At 44.7% G+C, this 19463-nt stretch overlaps 2 protein-coding genes and 1 long non-coding RNA gene across 8 annotated transcripts in view; 1 reads left to right on the forward strand and 2 right to left on the reverse strand.

The window, feature by feature from the left end:
• Positions 1 to 598: 598 nt before the first annotated feature.
• On the reverse strand, positions 599 to 10142 carry NUDT2 (nudix hydrolase 2). 2 transcript variants are annotated; one of them, XM_007063292.4, is made up of 3 exons: positions 10046 to 10142; positions 6262 to 6411; positions 599 to 1550 (listed from the first exon to the last, which is right to left on the reverse strand). In XM_007063292.4, the coding sequence occupies exons 2-3, from the start codon at positions 6395 to 6397 to the stop codon at positions 1237 to 1239; spliced, it is 450 nt and encodes a 149-aa protein (XP_007063354.1). In that variant the 5' UTR covers positions 6398 to 6411; positions 10046 to 10142; the 3' UTR covers positions 599 to 1236. The 2 variants fall into 2 exon arrangements, with proteins under 2 accessions (XP_007063354.1, XP_043403139.1); XM_043547204.1 differs by lacking the exon at positions 10046 to 10142 and adding an exon at positions 7855 to 7940.
• A 137-nt stretch (positions 10143 to 10279) lies between these two features.
• KIF24 (kinesin family member 24) overlaps positions 10280 to 19463 on the forward strand; it is a 40721-nt gene continuing 31537 nt past the window's right edge. For 3 of the 4 annotated variants that reach the window (XM_037902621.2, XM_037902624.2, XM_037902625.2), the window contains exons 1-2: positions 10280 to 10443; positions 18510 to 19148. In XM_037902621.2, coding sequence (XP_037758549.1) covers positions 18523 to 19148 — 626 coding nt within the window. In that variant the 5' untranslated portion in view covers positions 10280 to 10443; positions 18510 to 18522. Of the gene's footprint in view, positions 10444 to 10807; positions 11580 to 18509; positions 19149 to 19463 lie in introns of those variants that run through there. The other variant, XM_037902623.2, reaches the window with a different exon arrangement.
• LOC122465808 overlaps positions 11645 to 19463 on the reverse strand; it is a 33782-nt gene continuing 25963 nt past the window's right edge. For both annotated transcript variants that reach the window (XR_006290873.1, XR_006290874.1), the window contains one exon: positions 11645 to 12687. This is a non-coding gene — a long non-coding RNA (uncharacterized LOC122465808). The remainder of the gene's footprint in view (positions 12688 to 19463) is intronic.

Genomic DNA, 19463 nt, shown 5'->3' on the forward strand with positions numbered 1-19463 from the left:
AAAATGGTCCCAATCCTACAAGGAGCTGAGTGCTCTCAATTCCTACTGATGTCAGTGGGAGCTAAAGGTGTTCAGGTTTCAGAGTAACAGCCGTGTTAGTCTGTATCGCAAAAAGAAAAGGAGGACTTGTGGCACCTTAGCGACTAACCAATTTATTTGAGCATGAGCTTTCGTGAGCTACAGCTCACTTCATCGGATGCATACTGTGGAAAGTACAGAAGATCTTTTTATACCTTTATATCTTTTTATAAAGGTGTTCAGTGGCTTAGCACCTTGAGAGATAAGGCCCAGAGACAAGAGTTAATTCTAGCTCTCACCTCTAACGTTCTAGCTTGTGCGTGCATAGCACTGCCAGCTATTGCATGGAATGCCAGACGTGCTCAACGGCAAGCGACCACATTGCCCACTAGGGACTGCAACCCATAGATACTATCACAGCTACTGGAGATCAGCATTAGCTTAGATTTCTAGAGCAGAAGGTCCTCTGCTCAACGTAGGCATAGACTCATTATGCCACCAAGACCAAGTGTATAATATACTGCTGACCTTCAACGGGTGAGACACAGACCAAAATAAGAGACAACAAAAATAGCAGAGGGAGTTTGAAATTATCAGTTAAATTTTGTTCATCTCTAACACCTTCCATCCCAGGCTCTCAAAGAACTTTGCAAACTTTAAACGTGCAAGGTAAGGAAATACAACTCATGTTACAATTGGCAAAGATGAAATGGTTTGCCCAAGTTACCAGAAGGAGTCAGCGAAGCTGGGAATAGAGCCCAGCAGTTCTGGCTACTGCTCTTCTGCTCAAAACTCAGGACCTAATTTTTGTAATTGTATTTTATTATTAAAATTCTCCTTATGCTCCCTTTCTCAATACCGTCCTTCTGCTGTCACGAGAGGTCAAGGATTCAGTTTTCAATAGGACCTGCGGCTGCTCAGCACTTCTGAAATTCAGGGCGTAAGTGACCTGACAAAAGCAACAAGGGGAGTGATCGTCAGTGCAGGGATTTGATCTCAGAGCTCTCTGGTTCATGATTAGATCAGACCATGCTTCTCTACATGAGCTAGGATAACCTAGGGGAGGTAAAAGCACAAGCTCCACAGAAGCTCAGAGTATCTTAACCCCATACAGCAGGTTGGTGTAAAATTTACATTTCTGCACAACCCCCATTTTATTCTTGTTTAAAGAGCAGCCCAGGTTTCTTTAAAAGTCCCCATTTCCCTCCATGAAAGCATTTACGCTTTGGAACAAAGAAACTGATGCACAGCTCGGAATGCTGCCTGCATCTCCTTATACTCAGCACATTTGCAGGCCTCTTCCAGCTTCAGCCAACGAAAAGCCTGATGCTCATCTGAGAGCTTGATCTCCGTGTTACAGTCGTTCATTTCTGCCAGCCAGTAGATAACTGTTTTGGGTTTGCTTCTGACAGTGTATTGCAGCTCCTTCTTAAACCCTTCAATGAGAGTGAACTGACTGGAATTGAGTCCAGCCTCTTCCTGTGTCTCCCGCAGGGCTGTCTGCAGGTCATCTTCACCTGGATCCACATGGCCTGCCGAGGGAGGGGAGAAAAATAAGTTTCTGAGAAGAAAACTGGCTGTTCTGATTGTGTTAGTTCAATTGGCAATAGGGAAAACACATGTGCAGTATCTCATTTGCCATGAAGAACGGCTCACGTGTCCTGTCGTTTAGACCCATTTGCATTAGAGATTGCAGAACACACATTACATTTCAAACCTTTTTATGTCCATCTCAAGGGTTTTAGGATTAGTGTTCATCCCACATATGCTGACGCTGCCAATCAGCACCCAGTGCCCTATATGTGCCAGAAATCTCTTCCCATGTTATTCTCCTCCTTTCCAGTTCTGTGTTCCTATCAGAGCCCTGTACACCTGCAAAGTCCCACATGAAGAGACCATATTTCTGGCTAAGGAGAACAGGATTCATTAATGCTGTGCCTTAAGTGGCTTAGGGCCTGATTCTGCATCTTTTAATCAAGCAAGCAAGCCCATCAAAGTCAGTGGAATGTCTCCCATGAATACAAACTACTCAACAAAAGGGATGCATAAGCAGGCCCTCAGGAACCAGAATGAGGAAGTCAACAAGCCTGACGCTCATGAAGGGCAGCACCAAGCACTTGATCTTCAGTTTTCATCATTGTTTTATATCCAAACATGAAAACTACTGAGTAGTGAATAAAACTAGGCTTCCCTTCCTGCCCAGGGCATCTAAGCAGTCAGCCACCAAGACTGCTTCACAGACTGGCAAAAAGGGAACTGATGAAGGAAGAAGGCTGCTATATCATCTTATGAGATGTCACAAGCCACGCTAATCTGGACAAGGTCAATACTTGGGTGAAGGACCTCTAAGGAACACCTGGTTTCATGGGTCAGTAGGACATGCTCTTTCCTCTGAATCTAGTAGTGAACCATTGGCCTGCTGTGGGCACTGTGCGCAGGAAGTGCCATCTTTCATCCGAGACATGGAAGCGCGGTCCTGAGCACTTATGATCATTAACAACCCCCCTGGCATTTTTAATAAGAGAAGGGTGCTAGCCCGTGTCCTGGATCCAACACGGGTACATTACGCCTACCTACATTTCCCCAGGCAGTTTGAATCAGATTTGGAATTCTTCTTCACTTCTTGTCCCAAAATTTTTTGTATGTTGATACAAAATAATTATTATTAGTGTAGCTGTGCAGTGTTAAAGAGGAGCTGTGGTTCACCTCCCCTACATGTGGCTGCATTTCAGTGGTGAATCAAGAGATTATGAATACTAGATATACACACACAGTTAGTAATATTTCTGAAGTGGTTTGGATGGAAGCTGCCGTGTAGCTGTAAGACCAATATCGCTGCAATGGGATGACAGTATGCAGCATGCAGCAGCTTGGAGTAAGGGTATTTCTCTTTCCCTCTACAAGCCAGCCCTCTAGCCAGACATGTTACTATTCTAGTTCTTTCCATTCACTCTGGATTCCTCAGGATCACAATTGCCATTTCAAATAGGGATAAATATAACATACCCAAGTTGTTTTTACTTTCCCTGAGAAAAGCCAGATTTAGTTTTCTCATGAAAACTCCAGACAGGAACATAAATAGAACAAACCAGGCATGGGCTCAGAAAAGCACATGGCAACTGGGAGTCAAAGTAACTTTCAGAAGGAAAACAATATAAAGGGCTCAGTTCATTCATGGTGCAACTCTATTGGTTTCAAATAGAGGGCTGTAATGGGATGTGCAGCCTCCCAGCCATATACAGAGGGAAAGACTCATTTCATACCACTATTTATAACTACAAGTCTAGGATCGGCAGGGGACAAACAGGCTCCCAGTAGTGGGCACTAACTTGATAATCTGATAGCAGACATCCTCCAAAAAGGCAGAGGTCGATGTACCAGTTTCTCTAATAATTTCCCTCTCCCTATCAGCACCATCTCAAGTTTATTTAGGTTGAAAACACTGCCTTATATAATTTTGTTGAAGCTCAGATACCATGCTGATGGGAGTCAGTAATCCAGATGCTTTTCATCCACCCTTCTTAAGCACCAGGGGCATATGGGCGACTAACCCAGCTAAGGAAATGGAGGAAGGTTATGGTGAAAGTAATGGTAAGACAGCTGTGGCATTATCAGGAGTGAACATGTTTTCTGGACTCCCTTCAGCCTGTCTTTAGGCCTGCTATAGAGACAGCTATAGGTTTTTTTTGGTCCACACCTGATGATGGGGAAAGACAAAGACCCAGATCCTCAAAGGGAAATCAATTAAAGTTAGGAGCCTAATACCTTTGAGAATCTGGGTGAAAGAGTCTGTGTTGATTTCTGCCCCTGGATCTGCAGCCTTTAGTGTGACTGATCACAGGGTGTTGTGCCCAACACCTGCAGAGCCCAGAGCTGCCCTCAAGTGGCTCTGCTCTTTTTCCCCAGCGAGAACCAGAGACATGAGTGGGACATTCTGCCTTTGTCCCAAGATCTCTGCCATGTGTACTATAAAGCTCAGTACTCCTTCCCCTCCTGTTAGGTACGCATGCAAGGCGGCTATGGGGGATGTGGTATTGAAAGCATCACCTGCATGAAGTCCTGCTGTAGCATGATGGTGAGCTTCAGATGGTACAACATGCAGTAGCCTGTGCATGAAAGGCCAATGAGAGTACATCACACCGGTGCTCCCTGCTCTCCAATGACTCCCCATCTGAGACCCAATCCATTTAAAGGGTTAGGCTGTCATGCCATTAGGCTGTGGGAGGACAGTTAGCTCTACATCTGTCTTCTCATCAGGTTCAGCTGACAGTGTCAGTTTTCGAAGTATTTAGCTGAACTTGGGACTCACATCAAAGGAGATGCAGTTGATGCTGGTAGGCTAAGGGAAGCATCCGGAGACGATGAAGCAGAGCTCGGCCTGCCTTTTGGTATTTGGAAGTACAAAGTGATACAATGGGGCTGGGAGCTGCATAAGTTACTTTTAAACGATTAATAAACAGCGGTGGCCCAACGTGGCTATTCCAACCAGGTGCTCTTGGCAAAATGGTTATGACTTTTTCTTTCAAACCTGGACCTTTTATCCATGACTTCATCATCTCCAGATTTTATCAGTGCAATGTGCTCTACCTATGTCTGAAGCCCACTCAGCAACTGCAGATATTGCAGAACGCAATGGCTCATTCACTTAGTATTCCAGGATCTGCAATGGCTACCAGTTTGTTTCCAGACAAAATTAAAGGTTGTCATAATGGTATGGACCTAAAAAGTCCTAAATGGTGTGGCTCCTGGCTATCTGAAGTGCCTCTATATCCCTTTGGGATACTGTGGCAGCTAGGATCAGCTGGAACATTTGTGGCTAATGTCAGGGCATTCTTGATGAGGAATGCTCAATCACGGAACTCTCTTTACGCAGTGGATGGTAGCAGTCCAGAGTGTTGGCTTTCAGGCACACTGCAAATTCTACTTACCAATGTTTTTGGCTCAGAGGATCCGGGGAGAGGTTTGCATACCTTTTTCTTTATATGGGGCAGAGTTGCACTGAGATTATGGATTTCAGAGTAACAGCTGTGTTAGTCTGTGTTTGCAAAAAGAAAAGGAGTACTTGTGGCACCTTAGAGACTAACCAATTTATTTGAGCATAAGCTTTCGTGAGCTACAGCTCACTTCATCAGATGCATACTGTGGAAACCTGAGATTATGCTATGAGATAGTTTTGGTTAGTGCACTGTACAAAATAAATATTTATCTAGGTGTGGTCAGTGTGTGGGGCATTGTGTCTGGGATATCCAGGAACTATCAAGAGAGAATAAAATCTGAAAGTTAAAAGTTATTTCTGCATTGAATGCTCCCCACCGCCAGTGTCTGAGGGACATTTAACCAAATGCCTTCTCTGCCATCCACCTTGAGTGATGAGTAAGGCTACGATTTAGTCACAGAGGTCAGGGCAGTCATGGATTCCGTGACTTTACCGGACCCCTGTGACTTCTTCGGCTTCAACTGTCAGCAGCTGAAGCCGGCTGGAGGCAGAACTATGAGCCCCTGCCCTGCAGCTGGGGCCAGATCTGGGGCCATGCACTCCAGACCCACAGCTTACAGTGGTGGCTGGAGCTAGGGCTGTGTGCCCCTGCCCTGTGGCTTGCAGCAGGGGCTGCACCTCCTGCACCATGGCCAGGGCTGCAGTGAGGGCTGTGGGCCCCCTCCTCAGCTGTACGCCTGTGGCTGGAGTTGGAGCTGGGACTGTGCCCCTCTGCCCTGCAACTGCTGCCAGCTCCAGAATGGGGGCTGTGTCCCTGCCACGGCAGGGGGCTCGGCCTGTCAGTTTTCCCCACAGCCCCCAACAGGACTCCAGCTGTTATTCCTCCCCCAACCCGGTTATTTTTAGTGACATCACAGACAGGTTACGGGCTCCCCTGAATTTCTGTTTATTGCCCATGACCTGTCCATGACAAAATCTTAACCTTAGTGATGAGCCTCTGTACTACGCCCCAGGGCACTGCCTCCCTCCCATTTAGTTATGCACATTCTACTTATCATAGAGCTTGGGCTAATGCAAACCCAAGTCTAGCCATTGCCCTAGCTTCAGTGCAGGATAAGGTGCATGCAGTTCGATAAAAGGTGGGTGACACAGCTCTGGTGCTAATATAGTTAATTGTCTCAGTTGCCCCAAAAGACTGGTAGCCATTAGACTATTTGCCCTTAGAGGTCTTTACATTCTGTAATGTCTCTGGTTCTTGGACACAAGGAACATTAGCATTGATTTCTTAGCATTATTGGAACAATCACCTTTTGGCGGGGTCCAGTGATTTGTGCCATAGGATGTCTGCAGAAGAAGGTATTCAATGTTGTCACCGACTTTAGAAGAAGGGGATCCCGCCTGTAGCCTCCTGTAAATTATCAAGCCACATGCTCTTAGAGCCATGGTCCTCCTACTAACTGCAATGAGAGCAAATATGAATGCAGAAGATTAATCATTACAAACAGGAATAACAAGCACTGTAATGCAGCATCTACGGAGGCAATTGCACTAGATGTGAAGTATGTGATGGGGTAACACCCTTATTGAACCAGAAGTGAGGGGGAAGAGAGCTGATTTGCTCGACAAACTGTCAATCACCCAGAGAGACGGGACAGACTTCCTTTCTCTGCAGGATTCTGAGTAGGGAAGCCCTCGGTAAAACTTCTGTCTCCATCTCAGCTATAGTCATAATTTTAGGACTGGTCATCTAGAGGAAGCCAGGCCTGTTATAAGAAATAGGGAGTAGCCTGGATGGGTAAATGAACTGATAATATATTATAGAAAAGTGTGTTTTGCTTGTTGGGTTTTTTTCTGATTTAAAATATATTTTTGTTATTACTTTTTGTTAAACTCCTCTGAACTGGCCCCTGGTGATTTGTTTGGCTAACCTAGCTACGGCACTCTGCTAGAGTTCAGATGGACACCTCAAACTTATCCATGATGTTTATCTCCAGCATGCATGAAGACATGCACATAACAATGTCAGTAGTTATAGTTAAACCTCTGCCTAGCAGGGTGAAAGCATATCCTCTTCCCTTTGACTTGAAACCACAAAGTCATGAACTACATAAAACCTGACACAAAAATCAAGCAAGCTCAACTGGTTCCACCTGTTTGAGCATGAAATCTTAGCAGTTAACTACAAACCACAAAAAATGTTGGAAGAGAAGAGAATAAAACAAAGGGAAATTAATGACAAGTACTCAGTTTCTAAGTCTTCTATCCTCAGAGACTCCTTACACCTTAAAACTCACGGGAAGTAGTACTGTATTAGACAAGCTATTTTCCAGACGTGATACAGTTTGCGCAGGGCTGGCCAGCAAGTCAGTGGCAGAAGTGAGAAAGGAAAGCCCAGTGGCCCAGGACCCGTTTCCATGGCTCTAGCCACCAGATTGTAATGTAAAAAGGCACAGAAGTAGTTTAAACCCTAATTTGATGTTCAGTGCCACATTTAAATAATACATTTGAAACATGTAATGTTTCATGTTTAGATTGTTTAGTCGTATACAGAGGTGATACTGTCAGCTCCATTTTACAGATGGGAAAACTGAGGCACAGAGAGGAGAAGTGACTTGTCTGGGAAGCTATGGCAGTCCCAGGTTAGTATCCAGCTGTCCTGACTAATCAGTAGCAAGGCTGCTCCCCTACTGTTCAGTTGTTGTCAATAGGCTGCAAGCTATGCCAGTATTTGCACCCATTAATAAGGCACCTGTGGTATGAGGGTAATCAGCAAAGCTCTAAGATTTGTATGTATCCATTCTGGAGGATCTGAAATCATTAGGAGTGATACTACCTGCTCTTCAGGTCTGTAGCAACGCAAACCAATTATGTAGGCTATTAGCACCATCTCCTATACATGCCTGGAAATTCCATGCTTCAAGAGTATGGAAGCTAGACGTGGGAATAACCTCCACTCTGAAACCTGTCAACAGTTCTCAGTTGCAAAGCACATCTGTGTAAAAACAAACACGTCCAGCTGTGAGCTGTGTCTAGAAAGCAGAAACCAGCCCTGCTGCGAAAAAGGTGTAAGCAGAACTAGCCCTGGTGTGCATTAACCTGCAAACATGTCCCCCACCGCCAGCTGGTTCATTGTAAACATCTACCCAGGACCTTAACTCTTTGCACCCTATGTGCATATTCAGAGCTTTTAAGACCAGAAGGAACCATTATATCATCTCGTGAGTCTGACCTCCTGTATAACACAAGCCAGAAAATCTCACCCAGCCATTTCTCCATCAAGCACACATGACTCTGAAGTCCGCTCACCACACTTTTCAAGGACAATTTAACACTACGCCTCTTCAACCTCCCTCTCATTCTTATACCTCTCACAGAGCCAAGAAAAAGCAGTCGGCGCGTGAAGGGAATAACACTTTGCATTTCAAGAGTTCATCACCTACAGATATTAACTGATTCATCCTCCAACCCTCCATGAGCTCTCCGGCTGCCCAGCTCTGAATGCAGTGCCGCTGCCAGGGGCAGCACAGAAGTAAGGGAAGCAGTAACAACCCCCCCTACAATAACCTTGCGAACCCCCCCACAACTCCTTTTTGGGTCAGGACCCCTACAATTACAACACTGTGAAATTTCAGATTTAAATATCTGAAATCATGAAATTTACAATTTTTAAAACCCTATGATCATGAAATTGACCAAACTGGACCATGAATTTGGTAGGGCCCTATCCATGAGGGAGGTAAGTGCTGTGATTCCCATTTCACAAAGAGCGGTAGAGAGACATCACTCTCTCTGATGGAGCTGGCTGTATCATTTGTAAGTCTCCAAAAACCCACCGGAGAATTAGGCAGGGAGTAGCCTCACCCTCTGCTCCCACTAACTGCCAGCTAGCTCCTAGCATGCAGCGTTCTGACTTGATCCAAGGAGGTAAGAGTGCTTGCTGGAGACACAGAGTTCAAGGCAGGGTATGAAACAGAGAGACTTTTAGATAGAGGTGGAGCAGCACACACTGAAAAGTGATGGGAAGTGGCTTGGACCACTTGCATGGTAGGAAGTGGGGGAACCAGGCTGCTCCACTGAGAGAAGAATAGTGTACATGGGGAATAGAAGAGGGAGCTGGCTTGCTGGAAGTTGAGTAGGAGATGCAGAGAGAAGAGGAGATCCAGGTTGCGCAGAGAAATAATATCTACCTCTTCTATAGTGCTTTAACTTGCTCCAGGGCCAGCCAGGTCAGTGGCAGAGCTGGGAAGAAAACTCAGCCAACGTGATTTTATTCTGATTCTTGCACTATGTGGTGTGTTTTTTAAAGCCACATGGAAACATGAGACACTCAGTTTTCATTTATAGCTAAAGAGTAAGAATCTAATCCAGACTGTGGTGCAAAGCTTGAGAACATGACCCCTAGGGGCACAAGCCCTGGAAGGCAGGTACAAAAGAACTCCAGCTGCGTTGCGTTTTTAGACGCCTCGTCATGGTTTTCAAATCAATCCCATGATTTTCTGGGGCCCGACTCATAATTTTTGAAAACGTAGCGTTGCAATGCTAGTAACGGGAGTGGTAAGATGGGAGGGGGTCTGGAACTCTTCGGTCAGGGCAATGCTGGGAAGAGGAAGGGTCTGGGTGCTCTGGGTCAAGAGAGCAGTGCACGCGGGCTAGGAAACAAGGGGTGTGTGCCCCCCAGATTGAACCAGGGCAGCGCACTGTGAAAAGTATGTGCCAGTAAACTGGGAATCGAGGGGCTGGGTCCACCCACTCCCATAACAGTGTTAACTCTCTGCCCTACACTGCCCCAATCAACCCACAGGGCCCCGCCCTCTCTGCCCCAATCAACCCACAGGGCCCCGCCCTCTCTGCCCTACACTACTCCAATCAACCCCAGTGCCCCCCCCCGCCCCCTACTGCCCTCTCTGCCCCAATCAACCCCAGGGCTCCCCCCTACTGCTCCAATCAACCCCCCCTCTCCCCCACACTGCCTCAATCAACCCCAGGGTCCCTTCTTTCCCCCTCCCAATCACGCCCAGGTCCCCCTCTCGCCGGGCCGGGCCGGGCCGGGCCTGGCCCGGCCCGGCCTGGCCCAACCCACCCCTCTCTCACCTGGCTCCCGGCCCCTGCTCTTCCAGGACAAGAGGAACAGCGCTAAGGGGCGAGGCTGATACAGACTGACACCAGCCTCAGCCAATCACACATGGAGGGAAGAGCCAATGGGAGGGCTCGATTTGGGACGCTCTGGATGGGATTTGGCAGCTCGCGCGGTCCGTTACCCACCCCTAGCTTCCGATTGGTCAGCTGGGAAAACTCCGCCCCTTCCTTTGCGTCCCATTCGCTTGTTCCGGGCCCGGGCGGCGCCAGCCCGGGCGCGAGCGTTCGAACCAGGCAGGCGGCGTTGCTATGGGGACGCGGCCTAGTCGCTGCTGCCTGAGCCTGCGTGGGGTGGGAGTCACGAGTCTGCCGGGCTCTAGCCCCGGGGCAGGCGGGAACGGTGCTGCCCGCAGGTAAGTTGCACGGAGGCTCCTGGGGTCAGAGGGCAGCGGGGTCAGAGGGCGGGGGGGGGGGTTTAGGGTGCAGCTGCCAGAGAGACGATGGGCCCAGTGGGCCCTGACCGGTCTTGGTCCTGGGCGTTACCGTGGAGACAGCGGGGCCCGGTTCCGAGCGTCGCGCAAACAAGCAGGTCAAGTGGGGCCCTTTCCCTGGACAGCCCTGGCCGTGGAGATCGTGGGTCCGGATGCCTGTCTCCATCCCAGCATTAGCAGGCATGTTGTGCGTCCCACTGAGCTGGTGACTGTCACCAGCGGGTCCCCCCTGCTGCCGACACCAGGAGCCCCAGGTCTGCCCCTGCCCTTTCTCAGAGTGGGTGACGCCCTGGAGACAATGGGTCCTAGGTGGTGCTGCCCCATCTCACAGAGACACAGAGTCCAAGGCCAGCCGCAGCGACCACCAGATCAGCTAGTCTGACCCCTGCTTAGCACAGGCCACCCAGCTCCCGGCCCGCGAAATGAGACCAAAGTATTATAGCCTGCAGACAACCAGAGTATTATGTGCCACAGGCAGAGAATGGGAGGGACTCCGGCCCAATAGCAGGGAAAGATTGACGTGAGATACCCCCAGGTAATCCTGGCAAGTGACCCACACCTACATGCTGCAGAGGAAGGTGAAAAAACCCCAAGGTCACTTCCAGTCAGACCTGGAGGGAAATTGCTTCCCAGCATATGGGAACCCTGGTGTTGAGAATATGGATTCTAGGGGGCACTACCCCACTGCGATCCAGGTGCCACCACAGAGCTGCCAACTGCCTTTGGGCAGTGCCCTGTCTCGACCCTCTGCTATTGCCAAGCCAATGGGTCTCATCAGGCCCTGCCTTATTTCACTGTGGATATTGCCCTGTGGAGACAGGATCTCAGCAGGTGCTGCCCCATCTTGATCTGACCGTCACCACAGAGATGATGGGTACCATTGGACACTGCCCCATCTCAGTCTGAGCTTTGCCAGGAAGGTGACAAGTCCTAGTGGATGCTCCCCATTGTTTGTTCAGTTTGAGCGTCGCGAAGGATGTGACTGCTGGACCCAGTGTGGAATGCTCTGCCTCGATCCTCTTGGTTATCCTGACGTATTGTGGCTCCTGCAATCTCAGGTGGGCTGCCACCTCCCCATGTCTATTAAGGAAACCAGATTGGCTGCAATTTGCCCTACTTTATCCAAATGAGGTCAGGCCCATGGATTCCTTCCAAGTTGTGAACATGACACCTAGCGTGGCCATTTGCCTGCTCAGATTTATATTCAGCTCATTATGACAGGATGTTTATTTAGATTGTAAGCTCTTTGGGGCAGGGACTGTCTCTTTCTTCTGTTTATGCAGTGCCTGGCACAATGGGATCCTGGTCCATGACAGGCTGTGAGGAGCCACAATAATATAAAATTATTAAGAATAATAGTAGAGATAAAAGGCTTTTTGTCTCAAAGCGTCTGGCACATGGATATGCTGACACACACCCAGGAATCACTGAGATGCAGCCTGCTGAGGGAAAAGGCCTACTAGATGTTTGAAATAGATGCTGTTAAGTTAGACAACATATTTATAACAATTATGCTTCTTCTCACATACTCTGAAGGAGTTCTCTGACATACCCAATCTGTCTACCTTTGTGGCCCCCACCATGTCTGAGTGTCTGGTACTTTCTCTTTGTGTGCACTAGCAATAGCGACCTGGTCACGTTCATGTACCTCTCTGAACACCATATGCCCTCTTTCCCATTCACTCTGTAAGCGCACTGTGCAATGAGATGAACTGCTCATAATTGTCCGACCAAGAGCGTCTCCATGACAGAGCCTAAATTGATTCTGGATTTTTTTTCTTCTCCACTGAACTAGAAAATCTAAGCAATCAGTGAAATGTGGGGGCTCTTGAGTTGGGGAAACTATAAATACAGAGAAAGCTGGTTGCTATGAAACTGAACTCAGTAAACATGTACACAGAGTGAAAGAGTAACTGCAGACATACAGCACCTTGCCTTTAGGTAGTTACAAAATGAAGCAAACATTCTTAACCACTTGGAAGCTTTGCCCGCAAGAGGAGCCAAGGCGCAATTTTCAAATAATCAGCACCCTAATATAACCCACAGATTATTTTTCATTAGCATGTGGTTGAATATTAGACATTTCCCATCTCCATTCAGCTGCTGTTTTAAGCAGTTGTTGAGTATCAGCTGTGGAATGGAGTCTTTTCTGCTGAGGTCATCAGCCTATAATTAATAAGAGAGAATGATTATAATAATTAGCAGGCTTTTGTAAATTAAAAAACCCCTCATTTATTTCAAAAGAACAAAATTAGTGTTTGGTTGGGGCTTTTTAATCAGTTTCAGATCACACTTAAATTTAGTGGTAGTCCAGCTACCAGACTGGGGCACGACGATTAATGTATCAGTAACATAGGGATTAGGAAACTTGGTGTATGGGGAGGATAGAAATAGCTTTTCGTTGTCCAGATGTAAAATGTTTATCGGATAACGTGGAAGATATATGCTCCTCTCCAAATGCTTTTCTCATACTAGAATCTGTAAACAGTTGTCCTTTTCCAGTATTCAGCTTTCTTCCCTGTTTCTTCAAAATGGGCTTATATAATTCTTGTTCCAGCAACAGACAGAGGTATATAATATCAAGGTGCATAAATACACCGTGAGTTGCATGGTATAATAGTGTGGCCTTGTAAATGTGTCCTCTGCTCTGATAAATATTTTATATCTACAAATCACATAGCTAATTTATGGAAAATTGTGCTCATATTACTGTTACCCCATTCCCTCTCACACTTTTGCACCTGTTTTGTTCCCACCCCCACCTGTTGCATTTTGTATTCACTATAATTGTGAGCTCTTTGTTGGAGGGACTGTCCTTTATTATATGTCTTGTACAGTGCTTAGCACAATGGAGCCTTGCCATGGCTGGCACCTCTAGCCACTGATCATAATAATTGATAAAATAATAGGGAGCTACAAATGGTCAGAGAAGTGTAAAATACCTTGCAGAGTGTAATGAGATAATGCACTTGCCCAGTGGTGCGCAAACTTTTCCAGTCGCACTCCCGCTTACCGTTAATGGAATCTGTCCATGCCCACCCTCCCCCCACATTACTTGCACAACCAAGACTTCCTCAGCAACGGAGCTTGGGCTGAAGGTGGAGCTAAGGGCAGAACTGGGGATGGGGGAGGAGCTGGGGCTAGAGGCCGAGCTGGTCTGAGAGTGGAGCAGGGGGGAGGAGTGGAGCTGGGGGTAGAGTGGTACTGGGGACATATCTGGCGTGAAGGCGGAGCTGGGCTTGGAGGTGGAGCAGGACTGGGGGCTGAACAGGATCAGAGGCGGAGCTGGTCTGGGGGCAGAGTGAGGCTGGAAGCATGGCGCTCACTCCCCACTGTTGTGGGGGCTGGGCCAGGCCCTGCCACATACCCTCTTGAACATTCCTCTGTGCCCCCCTAGGCATACCCTACAGTTTGGGGACCACTGCACTAGCCTTTCACCTTTAGAGTCCTGAGTTCATATTCAGCCTTGGGCTACAGCTGAAAATCAGTTTGGAGTTCAAAGAAGCTGAAGCTGGAGTGAGATCTATGAGGTCATGTAGTTTATCTCCACCCTTGCACCCTAGGCCAACGCAGAACTGTCTGGCTAGACTGGTCTCATTCTAGTCCCCTATTTATATACTTCATAAAACCACCAAGAACTTTGGCATGATTGGCAGTCTGTGCTCAGGACAGGTTCAGGGCTGGAGTAGTATTGTTGCAGATGACAAGTGAGATGTGTTGGTAGAACCGAGAGCTGGAGAGGTAGCATGCATAAGACTTGCCTGTTCTGTTTCCCAGTTCCTTTCATGAACTTGTTTTTAAAAAGTAGCTTAAAAAGCCAGGGATACTGCAGTGCTAGGCACCATGCAAATACGTAGGCAAACAAGGTACTCATATGTTGTAAGACATAGATCGCCAACTATTAGTTAACCTTGTCTGACATCAACTAAAATCTCCATGAGTAAAACATTAACAATTAAACTGTCATTAAGATTTAGAGAGACAAGGTGGGTGACGTAATATCTTTTATTTGACCAATTTCTGTTGGTGAGGGAGACAATTTTCAAGCTTACCTCACGTACCTTGTCTTTCTAATATCTTGGGACCAACATGGCTAGAACAACACTGCATACATTAAGCTTTAGAGTCAACATCCCACTGCCTTACACCTGTTGATTTGAAAGGCATCATTGCATTGGTTCACATTTTTAAGGTTGTCACCACTTTGTGTCTCCATTTCCCCATGTCTGAAATGGGGATAAAGATACTCTGGTTTGTAAAGTGCTGTGAGAGCTGTGGGGGAAAAGGTCTATGAGAGCTAATTTACCGTTATAGTTATTATTATTAAAAAAATATTTTTAAATTATGGCTCTGATCCTAGATTACAATTTTGTGGCAAGAGGTGGATTGTCTAGCAAATTCCCTGGCTTCAGAAAACAAAGTTTCCATTGGCGTCCACTTCCGTTGCCCAGCTTTTCTCTATCTGTATGTCTTTTTTTTTTTTTTTTTTTTTTTTTTTTTAGAAAAGCAAAAATCTAATACCACGCACTGGAATTCTTTTCTGATGACAAACCATTCATGGTGTGATTCTATGGTTCTGATGCCACCGTGATGTAAAACTAAAGTACTGTGTTACATCACTATTTATCTATTGTTTTGCTTATATGTATATTAGCCATCTGTTCCAGGAAGTATAAGAGGCACAGGATTGTCAGAAGATAAGTTCATAGTATAAGAAAACATGTAGCAGTTTACACTAAGTTTTGGATATAGGTTATGATGATATTGATTTATATTCTCATAATGCTTTTCAACTTACATATATTGGTACTGAAATGGAGCCAAATGGTCATTTGGCACACAGCACTGCACTCTGTGTGTGTAACACTTTGGCACAGGATTCTTTGCCACTTTGGCTGAGGACATTCTAGCAAGCCCCTCTTATACCAAAATGCCATGGCATTTTTCATGTCCATGCACAGCAGACAGGCCCTCATTTTTTAAGATCTTGTCTGAAAGACCGCAAAATATATAAAGCAAATTGTATGGAACTCAGTTTACCTTTCATGTAAGATAATGGGCTGAACTGTCTCTAAGCCAGAAATCCTGGGTGTTTCAAATCTGAGACTTAGATGAGTCAATAACTATCCCTCTGTCAGTTTGCATGTATACTAATAACTAGAGTGCTGTAGGTAACAGACTCAATGTATTTCATTTTTTATATGACAGGCCTGCTTCAGTGTCTTTTGTCAAAGCAACTGTGTCACTTTGCATGAGAAGAATGTGAGCATTACAAAATAAAGCTGAATCTTTGTGCCATCCAAAGATGTGGATGACAACCATTTTGAATTGTAAAGAGCTGCAGAATGTCCAGTGTTTCTATGAAGAACAGAAATCTAAAACAAATTGAGTGACAAACTGCTCCCTACACCTGATGTCGCTTGACCTTATAAATATGTTTTGATAGAAAACTCTACTTGCACAGAAACAGCTCCCCTTTTTCCAAATGTATTTCATAGTCGAATATTTTAACAGATCCTAGGTTTGGGGCTTGATCCTGTTCCCAGTGAAACCAGTGGGAGTTGTGCCATTTACTTCAATGGGAGCAAGATCAGGCTTTGATATTAAAATATTGTAATGAAGTATGTTGTTTTAGATTTTTGCTTGAGAGAACATCATTGCCTGAGGTGTACAAAATGAAAGTACTTGCATCCTGAGGAAAACTCAGAAGACTGATGGTTATTCATGATAGAAAAATCAGGGAAGTCTCCTTCACCAGCAGATGGCACTGGAGTTAACAATGTACTGTTTCTAGAAAACATGTAAATTATTGGACTAGCCCCCCCTCAAGAAATGAAACAAGAAAGCAATTTTCTTGAAGAATTGAATTTTTTTTTTTGAAAATCAAAATTTGTACTCTTCTTGAAGCCTAAAAAAATATAACATAAATTAAATTATCCTTTTGTGGGGAAGAAGCCATTCAACTCTTTGTACACTTCCTCATGGAATATATATAAAAACTTAATTTCTTACAGAATCTTGGAATTTTTTTTAAAAAAACTCATAACTTCTGTACCCAGGCAAGTCTGCCTGTTTTCCCTTCTTCTTCCACTCTCCACAAAACTGAACCCAATTCAGTTATATGGGAGTAAATATTGTAACTGGCTTTTGTGGTGTTGTTTATGTGTTTGTGTTTAATATTATATATAATTAAAGATGGTAAATATAATCTAGGGCATAATCCTGCACTGGGCAATGGGAAATGGAAAACATGGAATCTAACAGATCTTTTCCATTTTGAACGTCTATGATTCTTGGCATTTGAAATTAGTTTGCCAGCCTTGTGTTCCATTTATTCTTTTCATCACACAGACAAGGTCATCTGTACCAGTGAGTGAGATCCTAACTAGAGTTACTGTTTGAACATATAGGCTGGGATAATGATGGCTTAACTTTTCTCCCATTAACTTCCAAAACAGTAGAGTTAGCGGAATGCTGAGTGCTTTTGAACATTCCACCCATACTGTATATGGTGGCTAGACTACTTGAGCTGTTGGATTCCTCACACCTTTCTCTTTTAATTCTCTATTCTTTTTTTTTTTTTCTGAGGAACTAATAATCTCAGCAGCAGCTCTATCTTTACTTGGAATTTCCCACAGAAATATTGATTAGGACTCCCCATTAAACAGTGGTTTTGCCTTCAAACTTCTTAAGTTTTATTGCTCAACCACTGGTAATTTTATTCTGGTTTAGCCGTCTTTATAAATCAGACCCCTGCTCCTAAGTCTAATGCAGCTTTTAAATTTTTGTAATATCCTATTCATTCAGCATATTATTAGACAGAAGGTATATTTTTACTAGACAGACTTAGTTTGCCATTGATTTTAATGATAGCAGGTGAAGATTTGGGGTTTTTTTCCAGCAAATTAATTTTCTTAAACAATATATTACTGTGGAAATAAATGTAACCAGCATTACGGGGGGGGGGAAGGCTTTTAGTAACACACAATTTCTTATTTGTAGGGTGATGTTAACAGTTAAAAGTCTCCAGTCAGGACTGAGGCCCCATTGGTTTTAGGTTCTGTCCAAACATCTAGAAAGATATTTTCCTATATTCAGTAGGCAAAGGTTATAGATAGTGTTAGCATTTGTTTGTCTTATAAAACAAGTAAGAATTTTTGCAGATGTTAATCATGCTGGAAATAAACATTTGCAAAATACATCATGGTAGGAAGGCAAAGGTTTGAGAACTGAGAGTAATTTTCACATATTTAACTACAATGCCAGATATTTTTTGAATATTTCCAGAAAACCTGCGTATTGAGTTCCAATAATTTTATACAGATTTGGAGACTCTACAATACATTTCAGTTTATCGATAATAAGTTCCTGTCAAATACAGCTGAGAAAATGCAAATGGTACACAGAATACACAGGAAATCTAAACTTAAAAAAGAAAGTATGTAACTATGTCTATGCTGTAGTGTGTGTATTCTATATATAATACATATAATAATCCTTAGTCTTTTAGGCTTGATCTTTGAATCTGTCTTTATCCATTTCTTATACTTTTGTTAATTAATCATGGGTATCAGTAGGACCACATGCCTGGACATTAAGTTGAGCATCTAAAATTAGGCGTGTTACATTCTGTAGCTGGTGGACTGTGTTTCAGTAGCCGGTGGCATTCATTGAATAGACATCACAAGTGCAGGGAGTCTGCAGCAGTAAGTGACTGTAGATATGTGTATATCTCTGTATGGTGTTTTATTGTACGTTTCTGTATGTATAGAAATAATTTGCTTGCCCTTTATTTGGTATATTTTTTCCAGTTACTACATTTCATAATGTTAGACAGTGCAATCTATAGCAGCCTGGATTTTAACTTGTGCCTATCCTAGTTGTAGATAATAACATCTATAGATAGCTGGGGAAATGCTATGTTTTTTCTTTGTTACCTTTGTCAGCTATGTATGGCTCTAACGTTTCATTCGTTTGATTTCTAATAGAGCTTAATTGAAGATGGCATCATGTCTGTACGAATGCCTTTGTGAGGCAGAACTTGAAAAATATTATCCTCAGTTTGTTGCCCTGGGCCTTCAGAAGATAGATGAACTAGCCAAGATTGCCATGAAAGATTATGCCAAACTAGGGGTCCATAACATGAATGATCGCAAGCGCCTCTTTCAACTCATTAGAATTATCAAGATTATGCAGGAAGAAGAGGAAGGAGCAGACACGACCAAGCACGATTTTCAACCATGTGACCTCTACGTCGAACCTCAGGTGACCAGGTCAGGTCCTCGTAGACAACTACATTTTGAGTCCCTCTTTGAGAAAAAGGATGGAACAGTTAAAGACTGTGAACTTGAATTGCAGAGTTTCTCTGATTTCTATGCTAACAAAGAGAAGGAAAGTTTGGTGAAAATGTTAGGACATGTTCTACCAGGAGACTCAGCGGACAATAAAATAACCAGAAGAGACATTCTGACTGTTCCTGGAACATGCACACAAAATGAACTGGAGTGTCCTACAATATATTCATCAAATAACATTGTCCCTCTGTTGGGGGATTCTGAAGCTCCGATCATACAAAGAGTAACTCATATTTCCGGGTATAATTATGGACTACCTCATTCTTGTATCAGGTAATAACCATTAACTTTTATTTCATAGACTCATAGAATATTAGGGTTGGAAGAGACCTCAGGAGGTCATCTAGTCCAATCCCCTGCTCAAAGCAGGACCAACACCAACTAAATCATCCCAGCCAAGGCTTTGTCAAGCCAGGCCTTAAAAACCGCTAAGGATGGAGATTCCACCACCTCCCTAGGGAACCCATTCCAGTGCTTCACCACCCTCCTAGTGAAATAGTGTTTCCTAATATCCAACCTAGACTGTAACTTGAGACCATTGCTTCTTGTTCTGTCATCTGCCACCACTGAGAACAGCCTAGCTCCATC

Source organism: Chelonia mydas, chromosome 5, assembly GCF_015237465.2.
Source record: "Chelonia mydas isolate rCheMyd1 chromosome 5, rCheMyd1.pri.v2, whole genome shotgun sequence".
Taxonomy (NCBI): Eukaryota; Metazoa; Chordata; order Testudines; family Cheloniidae; genus Chelonia; species Chelonia mydas.

Excerpts from the sequence above, each read along its gene's own strand:
- NUDT2 (XM_043547204.1), bottom strand. Across the intron at positions 1,551-6,261 it reads TCACTGGACCCCGCCAAAAG|GCCATGTGGATCCAGGTGAA; the intron begins GTGATTGTTCCA and ends CTCCCTCGGCAG.